This window comes from Mastomys coucha, unplaced genomic scaffold (assembly GCF_008632895.1).
Source record: "Mastomys coucha isolate ucsf_1 unplaced genomic scaffold, UCSF_Mcou_1 pScaffold7, whole genome shotgun sequence".
Classification (NCBI taxonomy): domain Eukaryota; kingdom Metazoa; phylum Chordata; class Mammalia; order Rodentia; family Muridae; genus Mastomys; species Mastomys coucha.
The window spans coordinates 92,965,286-92,983,263 of NW_022196913.1; the positions used below are offsets into that span (position 1 = coordinate 92,965,286).

General features: G+C 40.2%; 1 protein-coding gene across 1 annotated transcript; it reads left to right on the forward strand.

Annotated features, from left to right (window-relative positions):
* The first annotated feature begins 403 nt into the window (after nucleotides 1–403).
* Nucleotides 404–8,271, forward strand: Ccn3 (cellular communication network factor 3). Its single transcript, XM_031359355.1, has 5 exons — nucleotides 404–731; nucleotides 870–1,095; nucleotides 2,381–2,632; nucleotides 3,730–3,944; nucleotides 6,774–8,271. Exons 1-5 carry the CDS (start codon nucleotides 615–617, stop codon nucleotides 7,068–7,070), a joined length of 1,107 nt encoding a protein of 368 aa, XP_031215215.1. The 5' UTR covers nucleotides 404–614; the 3' UTR covers nucleotides 7,071–8,271.
* The last annotated feature ends 9,707 nt before the right edge of the window (nucleotides 8,272–17,978 follow it).

Sequence of the window (17,978 nt, forward strand, 5' to 3'; positions counted from 1 at the left end):
CATTTCCCTCGTGTGTGTGTGTGTGTGTGTGTGTGTGTGTGTGTGTGCTGTGACGTGTCCTTTCCTTCTACCCACCTCCTCAAAACATTTCAAAGAGTGCCCCAATAAAGGGTGACAAACTTGCATGTGCTTCCCTTATGACTAAACCTCTGGGCTTCTGGCCAATCCCTGCCCAGCTCATATGGCTCCAAACTTTCGGCATCCTGGTCAAGAGCGCCGCTGTTTGTAGCCCTGGTTGAAACTGCAAGGGCGGAGGGTGCTAGAGAGTAGCGGTGTCAGGGGGAAGGTGAAGCAACTACACGGAGGAAGAGGGCGTTTCCTTCTCACGAGCTGTAGCTGGCTCTGGGTCTCGGCCTCCGGGCTCCACCCAGTCCCTCCCTGTGCTCAGGGAAAAGCCAGTCGCCACACACACAGGCATACTAAAACCGGGCGCCACGCCCAAAGGAGAGCAGCCTTGGGACCCATCCCCATGGCAACTGCGGAGCTCCTTCCACTTCCCCACCCAACTGATTCCCCACCCCAACCCCTCCTCCAAGCGCAGCCAACTGGTTTTGAGTCCGGGGAGCGCACTATAAAACCTGCACGGGTGGCGCTCGCCGCTCAGCCAGACCTGGATGAAAGGGGCAGTCCCATCTCCAGCCCATTACAGTCCTAGCAGGCAGAACATGAGCGTCTTCCTGCGAAAGCGATGCCTCTGCCTAGGCTTCCTGCTCTTCCACCTCTTAAGTCAAGTAAGTGGCGCATGCTTAAGATGCCCCGGATTACTTACTTGGCCCTCTTCTACTGCCTCTGGTCCCTCCCGGACTCACTCTGCCTTAGTTTGCCCCTGATAACCAGAGTTCATTTTTTTGTCTCGCCGCTCTTCCTAGGTCTCGGCATCTCTGCACTGCCCGTCTCGGTGCCCGCCCCAGTGCCCCAGTATATCACCGACCTGCGCCCCCGGGGTGCGCTCGGTGCTGGACGGCTGCTCCTGCTGTCCGGTGTGCGCCCGCCAGCGCGGGGAGAGTTGTTCTGAGATGAGACCCTGCGACCAGAGCAGTGGTCTCTACTGTGACCGCAGCGCAGACCCCCACAACCAGACTGGCATTTGCATGGGTAATTCTACCCCTCATCCCTACCCTGCTGTCCCCTCCATGGCCTGACCGCTCCTCTGGTAGCTAAGTGGAACTTTGCCCTCTTTTTTTACTTTCCCAGAGAACTAAGCAAAAACATTTGTAGCAATAGTACAGTACAGTAGTTGACATGTGTGGAGAGCTTTCAATGTACCAGACATCAGGCTGAGAGGAACCATGCCCCGTGCAGGTAGGTCACTTGCTGCCTAGAGAAGGGACGAAAGCAGAGTTAAGGGCCAGTGAAATCATTTTATTTGGCCAGCTCCAGGGGAACACTTGGGGTGATGGGAGTATAAGCTTACCCCCAAGCCTATAGTTCCCCTCCACCCAGCAGCCCAGCGCATTTGTTTTCACACCTGTAATTGTCCTAATTTGAGCCAAAGCAATTTCTTCTCTTGGGAGGACTATGTTACTCCAGTCTGAGCTACGGTAAAATAAAATGCAGGCAACTAGCCAACCCAGGCTCATGAACATCAATGGGAGATCAATTTCCCACCAGGTACAGTGCTATAATCAGGGCCGTACCTACCACCCCTGGTAAGAGTCTGAAGCCCCCGCTCTCTTTCTCTCTCTCTCTCTCCCTCTCAGCTAGTGATTATTTACTGTGTTTCAATTCCAAGAAAACTTAATGCCCTTCCCAATCCAACCAGTGAACCTATTTGGTTTTAAATCCTAAATTACTGCAGAAGATGACTCTTTGGAAACGATCTTATCTTTAAAGATAGGGTCTCTGGAGCAGGGCTTCAGCATTTACTCTTGTCTTTGTTCTGTTTCTGGCTTAGAAATGAAATCATTTCAGGGTAGGTACTTTTGAAAGGAAGTAGAGATGTGTTAGAAACCATCGATTAACCAGAATATGTGTATTGGCGTGTCCAGAGTCTGCAGTATTTACGCTCCTCTTTGAGTGTAAATGAGAACTAGGTGAAGAAAGAAGGACCAGGTGAGATTGGTGCTTTCTCCTCCTTCTGGAAGCATCCACAAGGATGTATCTCTCTTTAAGACATATGACAAGCCAGTCATCTGCACTAGAAAAGGAAGAACTTCTGACCATGTCCTACCATTTTACACAGCTTCCAGTTGAATTACACTTTCTCTCTCTCTCTCTCTCTCTCTCTCTCTCTCTCTCTCTCTCTCTCTCTCTCTCTCTCTCTCTCTCTCTCTCTCTCTCTCTCTCTCTCTCTCTCTCTCCCTCTCCCTCTCTCTCTCTCTCTCTCTCTCTCTCTCTCTCTCTCTCCTCTTCCCTTTGCCTTTCTTCCTGAATATTCTAGTTCCAGAGGGAGACAACTGTGTGTTCGATGGGGTCATTTACCGCAACGGAGAGAAGTTTGAGCCAAACTGTCAATACTTGTGCACCTGCAGAGATGGACAGATTGGTTGTCTGCCCCGCTGCCAGCTGGATGTGCTCCTGCCTGGTCCTGACTGCCCAGCTCCAAGAAAAGTCGCAGTGCCTGGGGAGTGTTGCGAAAAGTGGACCTGTGGCTCAGATGAGCAGGGGACACTGGGAGGTCTGGCCCTTCCAGGTGAGAAACCCAGCAGACACAGAGACAGTTAAGGGGGAGATGCAGTCACAAAGCAGGTTTGACTCTGGGATTTAAGATGACATGTGACTTTACGTCTGGCTGTTCCATCGTGAACTACAGATCACCCAAATGAGATCAAAGGCATCACTTATTTAACTCTGAGCTAGATTACTGAAATATGTGCACAGCCCTTCTTTAAAGGGGTCCATAGAGACTGTGCTGTTTCATTTTTGCCTTCTGGGATAGGTATTCTTTGACACTCTCTCTCTCTCTTCTCTCTCTCTCTCTTTCCCTCTTTCTTTCTCTCTCTCTTTCTCTCTTCTCTCTCTCCTCTCTTCTCTCTTCTCTCTCTCTCTCCCTCTCTCTCTGTCTCTCTCTCTCTCTGTCTCTCTCTCTGTCTCCTGATGGACCCCTAATTTAAAAAAAAAAAAGTCTCTTTTCTTTGATAGTTTTTTTTTTCTTTTTTAATTTGGCTGGCTGTGCTTACTCATCAGAATTAAAATGTGGCATTGGGGAATGCAGTACCTACATACAGTGCAGGTGTGAGGACCTTCGTCAGACCCTCAGCATTCTAAAAAACAAGAACAAAAACAAAAACCTGCCTAGGGTCACTAGGCAACCTAGTCAAGTAGCCCCAGATTTCAGTGACTATGTTCCTTAGGAACAACACTTAAGGTAGATCTGTGGCCTCTGCACATGCGCATGCACACCTTCAAGCACATGGGCATGTACACACCCACGCACACACCCACATCTGAACATATATACAAAAAAATTAAACTGTTAACATAACTTTCCTATTACCAAATCATGTATTGAAACATTCGGCTTAGGATGATAGACATTCTTACGTACATAGAATTACTAAGTTTCTTAGGGCAACTTGTCCTAAGCTTTTTAGGGTTCGATGAATAAAGATTTGTTGAAATCTTACATTGTACCCTACCTATTAAGGGATTATAAATAAACCTAGTTCTGTGATCTGCAAAAACTGGTATATATTAGCTACAGTATTAAAACGTACAATCTAATATTTTCTAAGGGCCAACACTTATATCTCCATCCTTTATTCTAATAACTATTTACGCCTTTGATAGCCTACAGACCGGAAGCCACTGTAGGAGTTGAAGTCTCTGATTCCAGTATCAACTGCATTGAGCAGACCACAGAGTGGAGTGCATGCTCCAAGAGCTGTGGAATGGGTGTGTCCACCCGGGTCACCAACAGGAATCGCCAGTGTGAGATGGTAAAACAGACTCGTCTCTGCGTAGTTCGGCCTTGTGAACAAGAGCCTGAGGAAGCAACAGACAAGGTAGGAGCCTACCCCTTTATAGCAGTGGCCTTGCCTCCAGAAAGTCACTGTCGCACTAGCTGACTGAAAAAAAAGAAAACAATATGCCCCAGATGGGCATTAATCCAAACGAAGGGCGTAGAGCACCTTGAATCAAAATCAGTACCTTCTATTTTTCATTTTTAAGATACACAAAGCTCTCAAGCACCTCACAGCAGTTCTACAAACAAATGGAAAAGGACACAGAGCTATATAATACTTTATCCTAATGAGGATGTTCTAGTAAATCGAATCCCATACCTGGAGAGGAAAAAAATAACTTTCCAATTATGAAAAAGAGCTGCCTTTAGTAAGGCTAGGTTTTAAATAAACCAGGTATGAGATATATGAAGGACCAGGATAGAGACGGTGTCTGCTTTATTCACCTTGCAGTCCAAAGATCCTACTATGTGCCCTGGAATATATTGTGTCCACAATAAACAGCTGTCAGTAAATGCAGGAATGGACGTCTGGGAATTATGAACAGTATTTTTAAAAGCCTGATAGAAATTGTACATTTTCCAGAGTAAGGCAACATGAGCCAAATGAAACAACATATTTCTTCCCAGCCACCACCACCTTGTTGTTGTTGTTGTTGATGGAATTATGTCAACACAGTATATTGATTCTAGGTATAAAGTGTGCACATCAGGAGCCCTAATTGGTTCCTGATGACATAAAAGGTCTTTTTGCAGAACTGGATCAGATAAAAATATCAGATTAACCATTACATAGATTCTTATATCAGCCGAGGACAAAACAAAATAGCCTCCAGAAATTCAAGTCTTGTGTATCTCTACTCTGAAGCAGTATCATATAATGTTTGAGGAAACAAGACTAGAACCAGTTCAGCCTGGCTTTAAATCCCTTCAATATGACCTAGCTTTGTAATCTTGGGCAATTTATTTTAAATTCTTTCTCCATAGACGGTAACCATTTATATCTCTTGCTGGGGATAGTTGCATATACCTCTAATCTCAGCACTCAGGAAGCAGGGGCAGGAAAAATCTCTGTCCATTTGAGGTCAGCCTGGTCTACATAGAAAGTTCCAGGAAAGGCAGAGATACATATAAAAATTCTGACTCAGAAAGAGAGAGAGAGACAAAGACAGAGACAGAGACACAGACAGAGAGACAAAATGATTGAACATAGATTAAATACTCTGTTAATGTTAGCTATCAAATACTTATTTTTTCCCCTGTTGCTAAAACAAGAGACCCTTGTGATCTCACTGGCTGTGTAGCTGTTCAGCTATATGATTTTAGAGAGCTATCAAAACTTCATGTTGCTTCTGCAAATTCAGAAAGAACACCTAGAAACACCTTTTCTCCAAAATTATACCCTTGCATCTTCTGACACCTTAGAAAACATGTGTAGTAGCTTCACAATGAAAGATCACCCATATAAGCATTCATACATTTATCTTTACACACACACAATTCAGCAGGTTTTAACAGCCACCGAAAAGAATATATCTTGAATATTAACTACAAAAACTGGAAAAACAGGACCTTCAATATTTTCATATTTCATATTACATATTCATAGTTACTTCTTTAAGTAAGGCCTTTTTATACAGTGTTTCTAGAATCTGGTTTTTTGTGGTGTTCTTTCATACAACTGATGTTTCTTTTACCACCTAAATTTATAGGGGGAAATACTATGCTTAAGATGTCTATATGGTATACATATTTTATACAGGTTCTGGAAATATGTTTGGAATATAGGACTAGATGTTTTCTTGTTTCTGGGATTTCTTAAGTCTATGACTGAGGTTCTTCTTTCAGAGTCCCCAGGTAGACCCCAGCATCTGCTGATTCATGGGCTTTGAATCACATGTGCTAAATCCAAAACTCTAGTTGTAAGGACCAAGCATCTGTGTTTTAGCAAACCCCCAAGGTGGTGCATGTACATGCCGGTTTGAAAACCACTGACATAAAAGGATGTCTAATCATCGCCCCACATACTATGAGCCTTCTTGGGGAAGTGTGCGGTAGAGAGTCGTAGTAAATTCGTAGTGGAATAAGAAATAAAAGTCAGTTGTTTGTTTATTTGATGAAACTGGGTTGGCTTCTTTATTATCTGAACTGGTAGAATACTGAATAGAGTCTCCACTCAGTTCAGTTTCTTGAAAAGAATCTTGAATTTCACTGTCCCAGAATTTCCAAGGTCATAGTATATTGAAACAAACCGGCTTTGTATCAGACAAATTCCAATACTCGATATTTTCTGATCATTTCAGTCTTTTGAGACTCCATTTTTCAAATAAAATTGGGTCAGGTGTGCTTTGTACAAACAGATATTCCTTGAATGAATGAATGCTGTCAGTTAAATGAATTAATGCCTGGGGAATCCTTGAAACATTAATAGACTTTACCAATGCTACATTTGGTCCTTCTCTTAAGAACACCAAAGAATGCATTTAGCTATAGAAAAGCAATGTCTTTAAATAAGAGAGATGTTTTCTGCTTCCTCTTCATAATCTCGAAGACAAAGAGGGATTCTGCAGATTTGGCATTACATTCAAATTCTAGGAACAGAAAGGGAAAGGAATGTAAAAGACAGAAAAGAGCTGTCTAAAAGGCAGAGGCTCGCCCAGAATAATTGGACTGATGTCATTATTGACCAGGTTTTATCACAAGTTCCTGGATACTCTGAGGAAGCAACTGATGTTAGCTGACCACATTGTTCAAATGAAACTGATGATTTATTTAGAAAGAAGAAAGACCAAAAGGCGCTGGGTGGGTAACTGTTAAGGTGGTCCTTCAGAACAACTGCAGGACTTCCACTCAACACTCTTTCTTTTCTTAGAAAGGTAAAAAGTGTCTCCGCACAAAGAAGTCCCTGAAAGCCATCCACCTACAGTTTGAGAATTGCACTAGCCTGTACACCTACAAGCCACGGTTCTGTGGGGTCTGCAGTGATGGCCGCTGCTGTACCCCCCACAACACCAAAACTATCCATGTGGAGTTTCAGTGTTCCCCGGGGCAAATCATCAAGAAACCAGTCATGCTCATTGGAACCTGCACCTGCTACTCCAACTGCCCTCAGAACAATGAGGCCTTCCTCCAAGAGCTGGAGCTGAAGACGAGGAGAGGAGAAATGTAACAGGTGCCCAGGGAAGCACATTGGTTGAGGCAAACTGTTGCTGCCACGTGGCCCACCATCACCCGTATATAAGAAACATAATGAAGGAGTGGCCCCATGTATGTTTCTGTGATCATATGAGGTCATTTATATTTGTCTTTTTTTTTTTAATGATAGATGTTCCAAATGTATACTTAGAATCAAGGTAAACTCAGGCTATGGCTTAGGGGTGACTTGCTTTCCTGTGCTGTTTATTACAAGTGCAAATTTGTGTGAATTTCAGTCACATAGATGATGTAGTTGGTAGAATGTGTCACATCACACTCATTTTCTGAGCACTAGTTAAATCCCAATAAGTGTTATAGAAATGATTGGCACAGTGAAATCTAAGATCATGTTGAACTTGTACATATATATCACCATATACTAAGGTTGACTTGAGGGATCTCTACTGAGCTCCTTGGAGTAGGTCAACTTTGTGCTTTCAATTGTAAGATGAAAGAAAACATAAAGCTCTTGAACATGAAGTTCAAAGACTGATTTTCTACTTAGTACACTAGGAAATGTGCTTATAGCTATAGCAGTGGAATATCTCTTAATTAAGTGGGCTGGTGTCAAAGACTTCCTCCATCATAGACAAACTGACTCCTTCCCAATAGAAAGAAGCTGAACCAAAAACTCCCAATGCAGAGATGACAGGGCCACTCAGTGCATGGTTTGTGTCCCAGAGGCTACTGAGATCCACTTCTTCAAAATTGAACAGGGATTCTTTCATAGTTAAACAGTCCACTGAAGACCAAGCCACCTGATTCACAATCTCTGATGACTTTCAAATATGCTGTTAGTGCAATTTTGAAAAGGAAGAGCAGATTCTACAAAATTTTATGAAAGTTTAGAGTTATTGAAGACCTGCTCAAAATACATCTTTTGGTTATACTTATGAAAACACAAGATAGACATGTGTACCTATGTATGCTTAATAAACAAAGATCACAAAATGTACTACAAAATACAATTTGTACATCACTACACGAGTTCCACTTTTCCTTTTAAAAGTATTTATGAAGATATAAATTATACGTTTTGTAAAATATTCTCTTTAATTTCCCAGTTGTTACAAACAACTTAAAAAAAAAACTATGTTATCAGTGCGTGACTCTGGTATTAGTTTTGTGTTACCAGTTTAATGTTGTTTACTGAAAATAAAAATCCATGAATTAAATAGGACATCAATCAATAGCGTCTCTTGAAAGCAATGTGGATATTTTGTGATGAGCTCACTTTTTATCAGAGGAAAATGATCTCTATCACCAAGGGAGTGAACATTCTCTGTGCCATTTACTTGGACCATCGTCTTTAGCCCCTGTTATTTTTTTAAGATGGACTCCCAGACATCCTTATACACTGATACCTGAATTTGCAATCTTAGGATCAAAACTCACTTCTTGGAGTCCTTTATCAAAGTAAAAGACAACACAGTCACTATTCCTAATACCCAGATAAAATCATAAGTATCCTTTTTTCAGTTTGCACTTGCCACATGCCCGGAAAAATATTCAGCTTGCCGTCCATATCCATAAGCACTGTGCCAAGGGGTGTAACCATCCAATCTTGGACTGAAGAGATTAAGGGGGGACAAATGTTACTTTGTAGCTAATTTGTACCATGTAGTTGGCCTTGAGTGGTTGCTTGGTTAACAACCATTTACACAGTGTAAGTGTTATGTTGGCCTATTATGAGTCATCCAAAGATGATAAGGTATAGAGGAGGGTGGGTATATAAGCAAATACTATTGTTCTGTATGAAGACCTTGAGCATCTGTGGGTTATGGTTTCCACCCTGGATTCTCATGGTCTCTTAGGGATACTGAGAGGCACCTGTATTTCCAGTGATGACGTAGAGCAGAAATATGACCAGGGTTGCCATCTGGTTGATATAAGAGCCAAGACACGGTTAATATGAGCTTTTATAGTTTGAAGTTTCTGGCTGCTACAGTTCTTTCATACATTAAAAAAAAAGATGGATTTTTTTTTCCAACTTCATTTCCTCAAATATAGCCTCCTCCCCATCCATCTTTATAGCTAGTTTATATTTACCTTCAAGATAAACTGGAAAGCAAATTGGACTTCTAGGTGTTGATTCACAGGAGATTATCAAAGCCATCTAACATTTATTGCATACTTAAATTGGACTAATCACTTTGCTTATATCATTTAATTTGCATAATAGTATCAAGTCAGTACTCTTCAGGTCTTCTGGCTACCCATGAAAAATCTTTTTTAAAAACCTGGAAAGTAAAAAAGAAAGGACCATGCAGAGGTCTTGCAGTGAGCAAAGGGCTTACTACACTAGTGTAGGCATCTGAGGTTGGATCCCCAGCACTCCCGTGAAAGCTCCGTATGGTAGTGCATACCTGTGCTCCCAGCACTGTTGGAGTATGGTGGGGGAAGAAGGATCCCTGTGATTCGCTGGCCAGGTTCAGTGAGAGGCCTTGCCTTAAAACAACCTGGAAAGGAAGAGAGGAAGATACCCAACATAGAAATTCTGTCCTCCACATATGCACACCTACACACACAAACACACAAAGGATAGAACTATAAAAACAGAAGTCTGTTATTGCTTGAAAAAAAAATCAAAGAACCTGGTGTGGTGGTGCACCCCTTTAATTACGGTTGAGGCTGAGGAAGGAAGATCACAAATTCAAGGCCAGCCACTGTTACAGCAAGACTTTGTCTTAAAATAACATCTATGAACATCAATCAAAAGAGATGTAGGAGGAAAATGTACAGGGTAATATTTTGAGTGTAAAAAAGGTTAATGATAATGCTGTTTACATTTCTATGACTGTCAACATTTTTATAATAGGAATACATTATTGTTGTAACTAGAAAAAAAATGAGGCTAAATCAAGATGTCCCTTCAAGCCATCCTGTGATAACTACTTTATGCAGAATTAGGTGCACCTTTGAGAATCAAAAACAGTTGCTAGTTAACTCATTTTCCTCATCTAGTGAATGTTTTATTTGCTTCTATGGGCCTAGCATTGTTTTAAATTCTGGGAACATAACTTAAACAGGTTACCCTTCTTTCTGATATTTACACTGTTTGAAAAGGCTAAAGCAAGAAGCAAGAAATATAGAAGATAAATATCTAGCAGCAAATACATATATCCTATAATCAAACCAGTGACTAATGTAGCTTGAGGTAGCATCTTAGGGGTTCTATTACTGCAATGAAACACCATGGCCAAAAAATCAAGTTGAGAAGGCAATGGTTTATTGGTCTTACACTTTGACATCATAGTTCATCACTAGAAGAAGTCAGGACAGGAGCCTGGAGGCAACTGCTGATGCAGGGGCCATGGAAGGTGCTGCTTACTGGCTTGCTCCACATGGCTTTCTCAGCCTGCTTACTTATATAGAACCCAAGACCACCAGCCCACAATAAGTTGGGCACTCTCCTATCAGTCACTAATTAAGAAATGTCCTACCGGCTTGTATACAGCCCGAACTCATGGAGGCATTTTCCCAATTGAGGATCCCTTTTCAAAGATGACTTTAGCTTGTGTCAAGTTGACATAAAACTATCTGGCACAGGTTTCCAGTGACCACTCTGCAGCTATTCCTAAAGAGCTGACATTTCCTCTAAGCAACAAAGGAAGAGAATGAACTCTCAAGTCAAAAATAGCATCTAATGCAAATAGAGGAAAAGAAGAGGGGAGGGAAGAGAGCCAGAGAGACGCACGCACAAACACACACAGAGGGGAGGGAGGAGAGGAGAGACAGAGACAGACAGAGACAGAGAAAGAAAAACAAGCAAAAACACAGACAGAGATAGAGAGATAGAGAACTAGAAGCATGAAGGAAGGCCCATGTAGTTTTCTGTAGTTCAAGCACCGTGTGAAGGTCAGCTGGGTAATGTCCTTTCATGGAATTGGCTTGAGGACTTGTGACTATTATCAAAGCTCTAGCACCTTTTTCTAACTAATTCTTCATACTCCAATTACAACCACATTTAGTGTATTAGCCGTCATTATATCTCCCCAAGTATCTTATTCACAACATACCTCCTTGTAGACCTGCTGAGTGAATAAGCAAATAAACTAATGAATGGTTTCTGGATTAACAAAACACATGATGTTCTTTGAAATAAATGCCAGTCTTTTAGACTTTCATTTTTATTATCACTTTTTCTCACTCTCTAACACACACAAACAGCCCCTCACACATGCATTCCTGAAATTATAATTAAAGGTTAGAAAAATGTGGCCTGACGTATGAATTTTTGTAAAGGTCAAAAGTGTTCTTGTAACATAGTAAGGGAACCAACACTGGCTGAGCCAGTTTAGGACCACAGACAGCACTGCCTTGAACTCACTCAAGTCTGGGTTTGAATACCAGACTTACTTTCTCCCAGCTCTGGCATATTAGGAGTTTGTGCCTGAATCTCACTTCCCAGACCTGTAAAGTCTACATATTGATGAGTGAAGCACAGCTTTACTTTCCTCAACTGAGATGGTCTTGAAGAATCAAGACTTGCCATTATAAACTCAGGCTAGTCTCAGGCAAATTAGGACAAGTCAGTAACTTTACATACTAACTATAGAGTTAAGACAATATGTGCTCAGAACAGTTGATTGTGCCTGTCACACTGCAAGCTTGTAAATGACAGCTGTTATTGTAATAGGCACAGTTCTTTATCCTATAGAGTTAATGTATGTGTAGAATGTTGAGCTCTCTATGTGTCTCTGTCTTTCTGTCTCTGTTTCTCTGTGTCTCTGTCTCTCTCTGTCTCTCTGTCTCTTTCTGTGTGTCTCTCTTTGTCTCTGTTTCTGTCTCTTTCTCTCGTGTGTGTGTGTGTGTGTGTGTGTGTGTGTGTGTGTTATAAGTGTTCATGTGTTTCTGAATGTGTGTTAGCCAGATCAACACACTGTGTCTTTCTCAATTGCTTTCCACTCTATTTGTAGGGACTTTAACTGAACTTGGAGCTCATTGATTTGGATTAACTGGATTCTCATCAAATCCGAGAATCTTCCTATCTCCCATCCTCCAGCACTAAGATCATAGGGTACACTACCATTCTCAGCATTTTGCACGGGTCCTTGGGACCCAAACTCAGGCACTCATGCTTATGCAGCAAACACTTTACCAACTGAGTTGTGTCCCCAGCTCCTGTGGAGCTCAGCTTTGCAAGGAATGAGAAAGAGGCGTAAAATGCTGAATGACCTATTAAGGACAGAGTGCATGAGAGGGGGAGAATTCAAACTCAGGGTCTGCCTAAACTCAGAGCCAAAGCTGTTTCCTTTCAAGAGTGCCAGAGCCACCGAGGCCAAGTGTATTTTCAGCAACCAAAACAATTCCAACAGTTCTCATTTTCTAAGCTATTTTCCCAAACCATAAATGTTCTCTTTTAGAAACAACATTGCAAAGTAGTGACAGTGTGAGGTCATTTGGGGAGTGTGAAACTTTGAAAGCACTTGGTTGGTGGAGTTGTGATAAGGCACATTTCATTGAAAACTATCATCAGAATTTATTTCAGGAATTTTCTTTTCCCACACAAGGATTCAATTAAAGAGTGAGGCAAGAATATCCTTGACTAGACAAGGGGATAATTTGCTTTATACAAAGCTCTACTTGATGAAATTTTCAATGAAGTTTTTGATAAAGATTTCTGGGAAGTATAAGATTTAGCTCTGAATATCCTTCATGTAGGTACACATTGTCATGCTTCTGAATGGACCCCCCATTCCAAAATGCTCAATATCAGAAGTCAAGTCATCAAATCAATATGTTCTTTTTGGCTGGGTGCTATTGAGCTTCAGCTGAAGATCCTTCATTGTTAGACATGTATTCATCTTCAGCATATCACATGGTTCTTGGACGCGATGCTATGCTGGCTGGACCACAGAGAGTTCACAAAATTCAATTACCACTTCAATAACACTGCTGGCATCTGCTGAACTATGGATAATGATTAATTCTCTGCAGCCTTCCAGCTGGGGACTGTAAATTACTGTTACATTAAGCCAGTTATTCAATGGATAATCAGGAGGTGTAAAGGGCAATGTTGGAGCACTCTTCCTAAAGGATGTTTTCTCCTTAGATATAAATGCCAATCCAAAAAACTACATACAATGTGCAGTTCCATTCTAACTGCAAGGCTTTATACCAGAGACAGTTTTTTTATTTCCACTGGAAGGATTTTAAAAATAAATACGTATAATCCAGAAAGATGTTACTTGGACTTATATTTTATTAGCAAAATCTAAAAAGCAGATTTTGCTTGTAACATGTCAGAAGTTCTTAACTTGGATTAAATATGGGTCATTGTGCTCCATATTGACTCAGATTTATCCTAATGAAACAAAGCCTTCTGCTAAAACCTTGGAGGGTATTGGCATAGAAGGACCTTGTACGAGGTAATTCTAGTTCCTCTGGAAGTGCAACAGTGAAAATCTTCTCTGTTCATTTTTATATTACAGTATGCAGGAAAGAGGATCGAATTGCAAAAATCAGATTTTATTTTGTTTCATGAAGATATGTTTAGCTTACATAAGATAATTTTCTGACCAGCACACTTTTGCACCCAGCTAAACTAACCATGACCCCTTAAAAAAACAACTTTAAAGAAAATTATTTAAACACACACAACAACATACTGAATAGAGGTCAAACAACAACCCACAGAAGTTGATTCCCTCTTTCCACTATATGGGTCTCGGGGATCAAAATCATGTCGTCAGTCTTGACAAGTGCTCTTATCCACTTTGCCATCTCACTAGCAGTCTCTTTTTTTGTGTTCAATTATTTCTTGTGACAATTATTATTATAGTTCCCTATCTGTTACTACTTTTACATTTGTCTTTCACTAGACTCTAATCCATGATTTCAAGGGTCATGTACGGCTTTTCTCTTCACTCTTTACATGGTACCTCTCAACCTTTTCCAGAATAATAAAGCTCATACAGCAGAATGTGCTGAGCCTTTGCCATCTGAAAATCTCACATTAAAAAAACTATTGAATTCAGGTTAAAGTTATGAGGCATGTTATATTTTCTTTTTAAAATTCAAACATTTTGATTTCTACTTAACATACTTACATTTGTTTAAATATAAAAACAATCTTGGCTTGAGTATAAAAAATTATCTACCAAAATATCCAAATGAAATTGATGCTTTAGAGAAATACAACATGTTCACACTGAAGCCTTGTACATTTCCTTTTATACTTCACAATGTCAAATCAGCCCTGATATTAGCAAGTTACCAAAATATCACACTGTTGTCATCACTGACTTTAAGAAGAACTGTAATCCATATATCAGAATAAAATTTTAAAGTTTATCAAAATGGACACAGAAATCATTATTTATATGTCTTGGTCTCTCTCTCTTTCTCTCTCTCTCTCTCTCTCTCTCTCTCTCTCTCTCTCTCTCTCTCTCTCTCTCTCTCTCTCTCTCCCTCTCTCTTTGTGTGTATGTCTGTGTGTATGTGTGTGAAATATAAAGCAAAACATTCAATGTTTATTTCAAGATGTATGAAATTAATAAATAAAATGAAAAAACATATAGAAGAGGTAAGGAAAGAAGATGGAAAAAGGTGTAGAAGAGAAGAGAAGCTAATGTATAGCAAGATTATTAGTTACCAAGCACTATATTTTACATGCATTGCCTCATTTACTTTAGTTTTTCTAAGTATTCTATCAAACTGATGCTACATTATCACAAAACTGCAGTTAAGGAAAATCAAGTTTGCTTGTATAAATTGCTTGTACAAGACTGTAAATCTATTACATAGTAAAGACAAGATTTGAATGAATCCTCCACAGCCTGAATCTTAAAATATACACATTTAATAATCTGAAAGAAGGAAGAGAACTAGCCAGAAAGAAGCAACCGGCAAGTAAGAAGCCAGCAGAGAAGGGTAATGAGTGAGGGCAAGGAGTAGTAACAAATGTATGAAAATGCCATGATGAAACCCATTAATGTGTGTGCTAATGTAAAAAAATTAAATAAATAATAAATATTTGTACATTTGATCCTTCTGCCTCATTTCCTATATTTTGGACTGTACTTAACTTCAGTGAGCAGAAACAAAATTTGAAAATTCAAGGAGGTAAGTCAACTGTTACTGAACTTGAAGGATTTGTAATTTAGATAGATATTGATCCCCATCTAAGGAGTTTCTCACAACCAGAGGTCATGAAGGCCACACATATCCTTTTGGCAAGGAAAAGTGTTGACTTTGGTGACAACTCTGGCAACAAGAACTGCTGGGGTGGGAGGAGAGGTCAATATTATCCCATAAAGTCTATGCGACTATATGACCCTCTTTTGTCCTTGATTCATAAGACCAAATTCCCTTGCCATTTTAGCTTTTCATTTCTCCTAAACACCTTTTGACCATGATCATGATTGTAGACTTCTTAGAGCTGAGCCCAGAAGGTCACTCTGAGACAGGATAGTCCCTGGTCATATGCGAGCCAGCCTCTGACATGAAGCTCCCTGTGAGGTCAGTTTCTGACGTGACACAGAGTCATCTACTTGAAAAGGTTGCACTAGGTTGGGCGGTGGTCATGCAAGTCTTTAATCCCAGCACTTGGGAGGCAGAGACAGGTGGATTTCTGAGTTCAAGACCAACCTGGTCTATAGAGTGAGTTCTAGGACAGCCGGGGCTATACAGAGAAACCCTGTCTCAAAAAAAAAAAAAAAAAAAAGAGAGAGAAGAGAAGAGAAGAGAAGAAAAGAAAAGAAAAGGTTACACTCCTCTCCTACCTACTACATGCCTCAAAGATTCCAGAAGTGCACAGAAAGAGGAGCATTAGATGATTCCCTTCATTCATGAAAGGAAAGGTATCATTCCAAAGCCATGTTCAATGGTCTGCCATGCAGAGTCCTCCTCGCCTGGCCAAGAGGGTTCCCATCTCACTGTGGTCACCTGTGTTTTCCGCCTAGTGTCCTCCTTCCTCTAGCTTTGCTTTATGTTTATCATTCAAGACCAACCCCAAAAATCCTCTAGCAAGATTCTCATCAACCCCAACACAGCCTAACTGAAGCAAAGCCATAATCAAAGAATCAATTAGGAGACAATGTACTTAGAGTCATAAAACTAAACATTTCAAGGTTGCTTGCTGTTAGAACTTCTGTGTCCACAAACAAGGATGTTCAATTCAGCAACTTCCATGATCCCCCAACTGTGTTAAGACTTATGAGACAGCTAAATGTAGTAGACTTGTAAATACTGTGTATCCTGGCTTTACTTCACTCTACCCACCAAGATAATATTATTCTCCTACTTATAGATAAGACTAGTAAGGATTCATGCCCAGAGTGCCTGGTTCTAGACCCAACCAAATAGACTATCAGCTTCCAAAAGCTGGAAGTGCCCTTTGCCACCTTGTGCCCTGTCTCTATGAGTACACACATTTCTGGATTACTCTTCTATGGCATAGCTCTTTTAATTTCTCAACAACAACAACAACAAAAACCCACAATGGCTTTGAGGTATATTCTGATCTCTCAAATCACAGAATGAATGGCAGTCATGAAATGAGTAGTGAGACTATTCACTAAAACTGTACCTATAGCAGCCCCAAAACTGGCAGCAGACACTGGAAAAAGTCACTCTATCTCACTCATCAACAAATTTGACTTGTTATTTTTATAGGGCCACTTGCTTTGACAGGGTGCCCAAAGGAGATGTGGATGTGCATTATAAGTACAAAGACATATAGACAGATTCATTGAATTAGTCAGGACAGCTTTGGAAATAGGTCATTATAGCCTAGCGACCTGTGAAGATGCAAGTTATTCATTAGTTAGTGATTCCCATCCAATGTATTAAGAATAATTACTCCATTTGGTAGAGCCTCAGTGGCATTTCTAAAATTAATCTACAATGTCTATACAAGAAGGCTCGAGTTATTATTTATTACTTTCATTCCACCTCTTGTCATCTTGCCCATAACAGATAAATGCTTGCATTATATTGTTGGACACAGATTCTTTGACAAAAGTGTTGAACTTTTAAACAAAGTAGAATACTTAATACAATAAATACCTCCAAGTAATAGCCAATTATTAATTAATGTCTTCTTAATTTTTAGCTTTATAAAATATAGGGATTTTTTATGTTATTTCCACAAATGTATAAAATTTATATATTCACAACTACCCACTACTTTTTCTTATACTCTTTCCCCATCTTCTGTTTCCACATTCCTAACAATTCTGTTTTACTTTCATGTCTTTTCATCTCTGTTGGACTCTACTTATGGAAAAGAATCTGTCATATTCTTCTCCATGAGTCTTGCTTATTTCATTAAATGTGATAATAGCCATGTCCACCCATTTGTTTGAAAAAGACACAATTTTATTTTTCTTGAATTTGTGTTTGTTCTGTTTGTTAACACTGACTAGCTTCAAACTTGTGATCCTCCTGCTTCAGCCTCCCATGTGTGCTACAACTATAGACATATGTGTCCCTGTATTCATTTGCTAAACCTTCATTCTTCTTAACAACTAAATAAAACTCTGTTGTGTGTATATATACATATAGATGTAAATATGCATAATATATCATATTTTCTTCATTCACCTACTGGAGGCACCTAACCTGATAATTAATCTGAGTATTATGAATAATGATACAATAAATATGAATATACTGTTATCTCTATAGTAAGGTGACTAATTCTTTTGGATGCATACTCAGAAATGCTGTAGCAGGGTTGTATAGAGTTTTTGTTTTTAATTTTTGATGAACTCTCGTAGTGATTTCCATAGAATGGTAATCCGTAGGTGCCATGCAGACTTTGCGTGACAGCAGTATTTGAGGCGAAAACTTCAAAGAAAGTTGGTTTCCTGCCTCCGAATTGTTGCCTGGCACCCCAAACTCAGAGGTAGCCCAGATATGTCCTCGTACTTGTGTG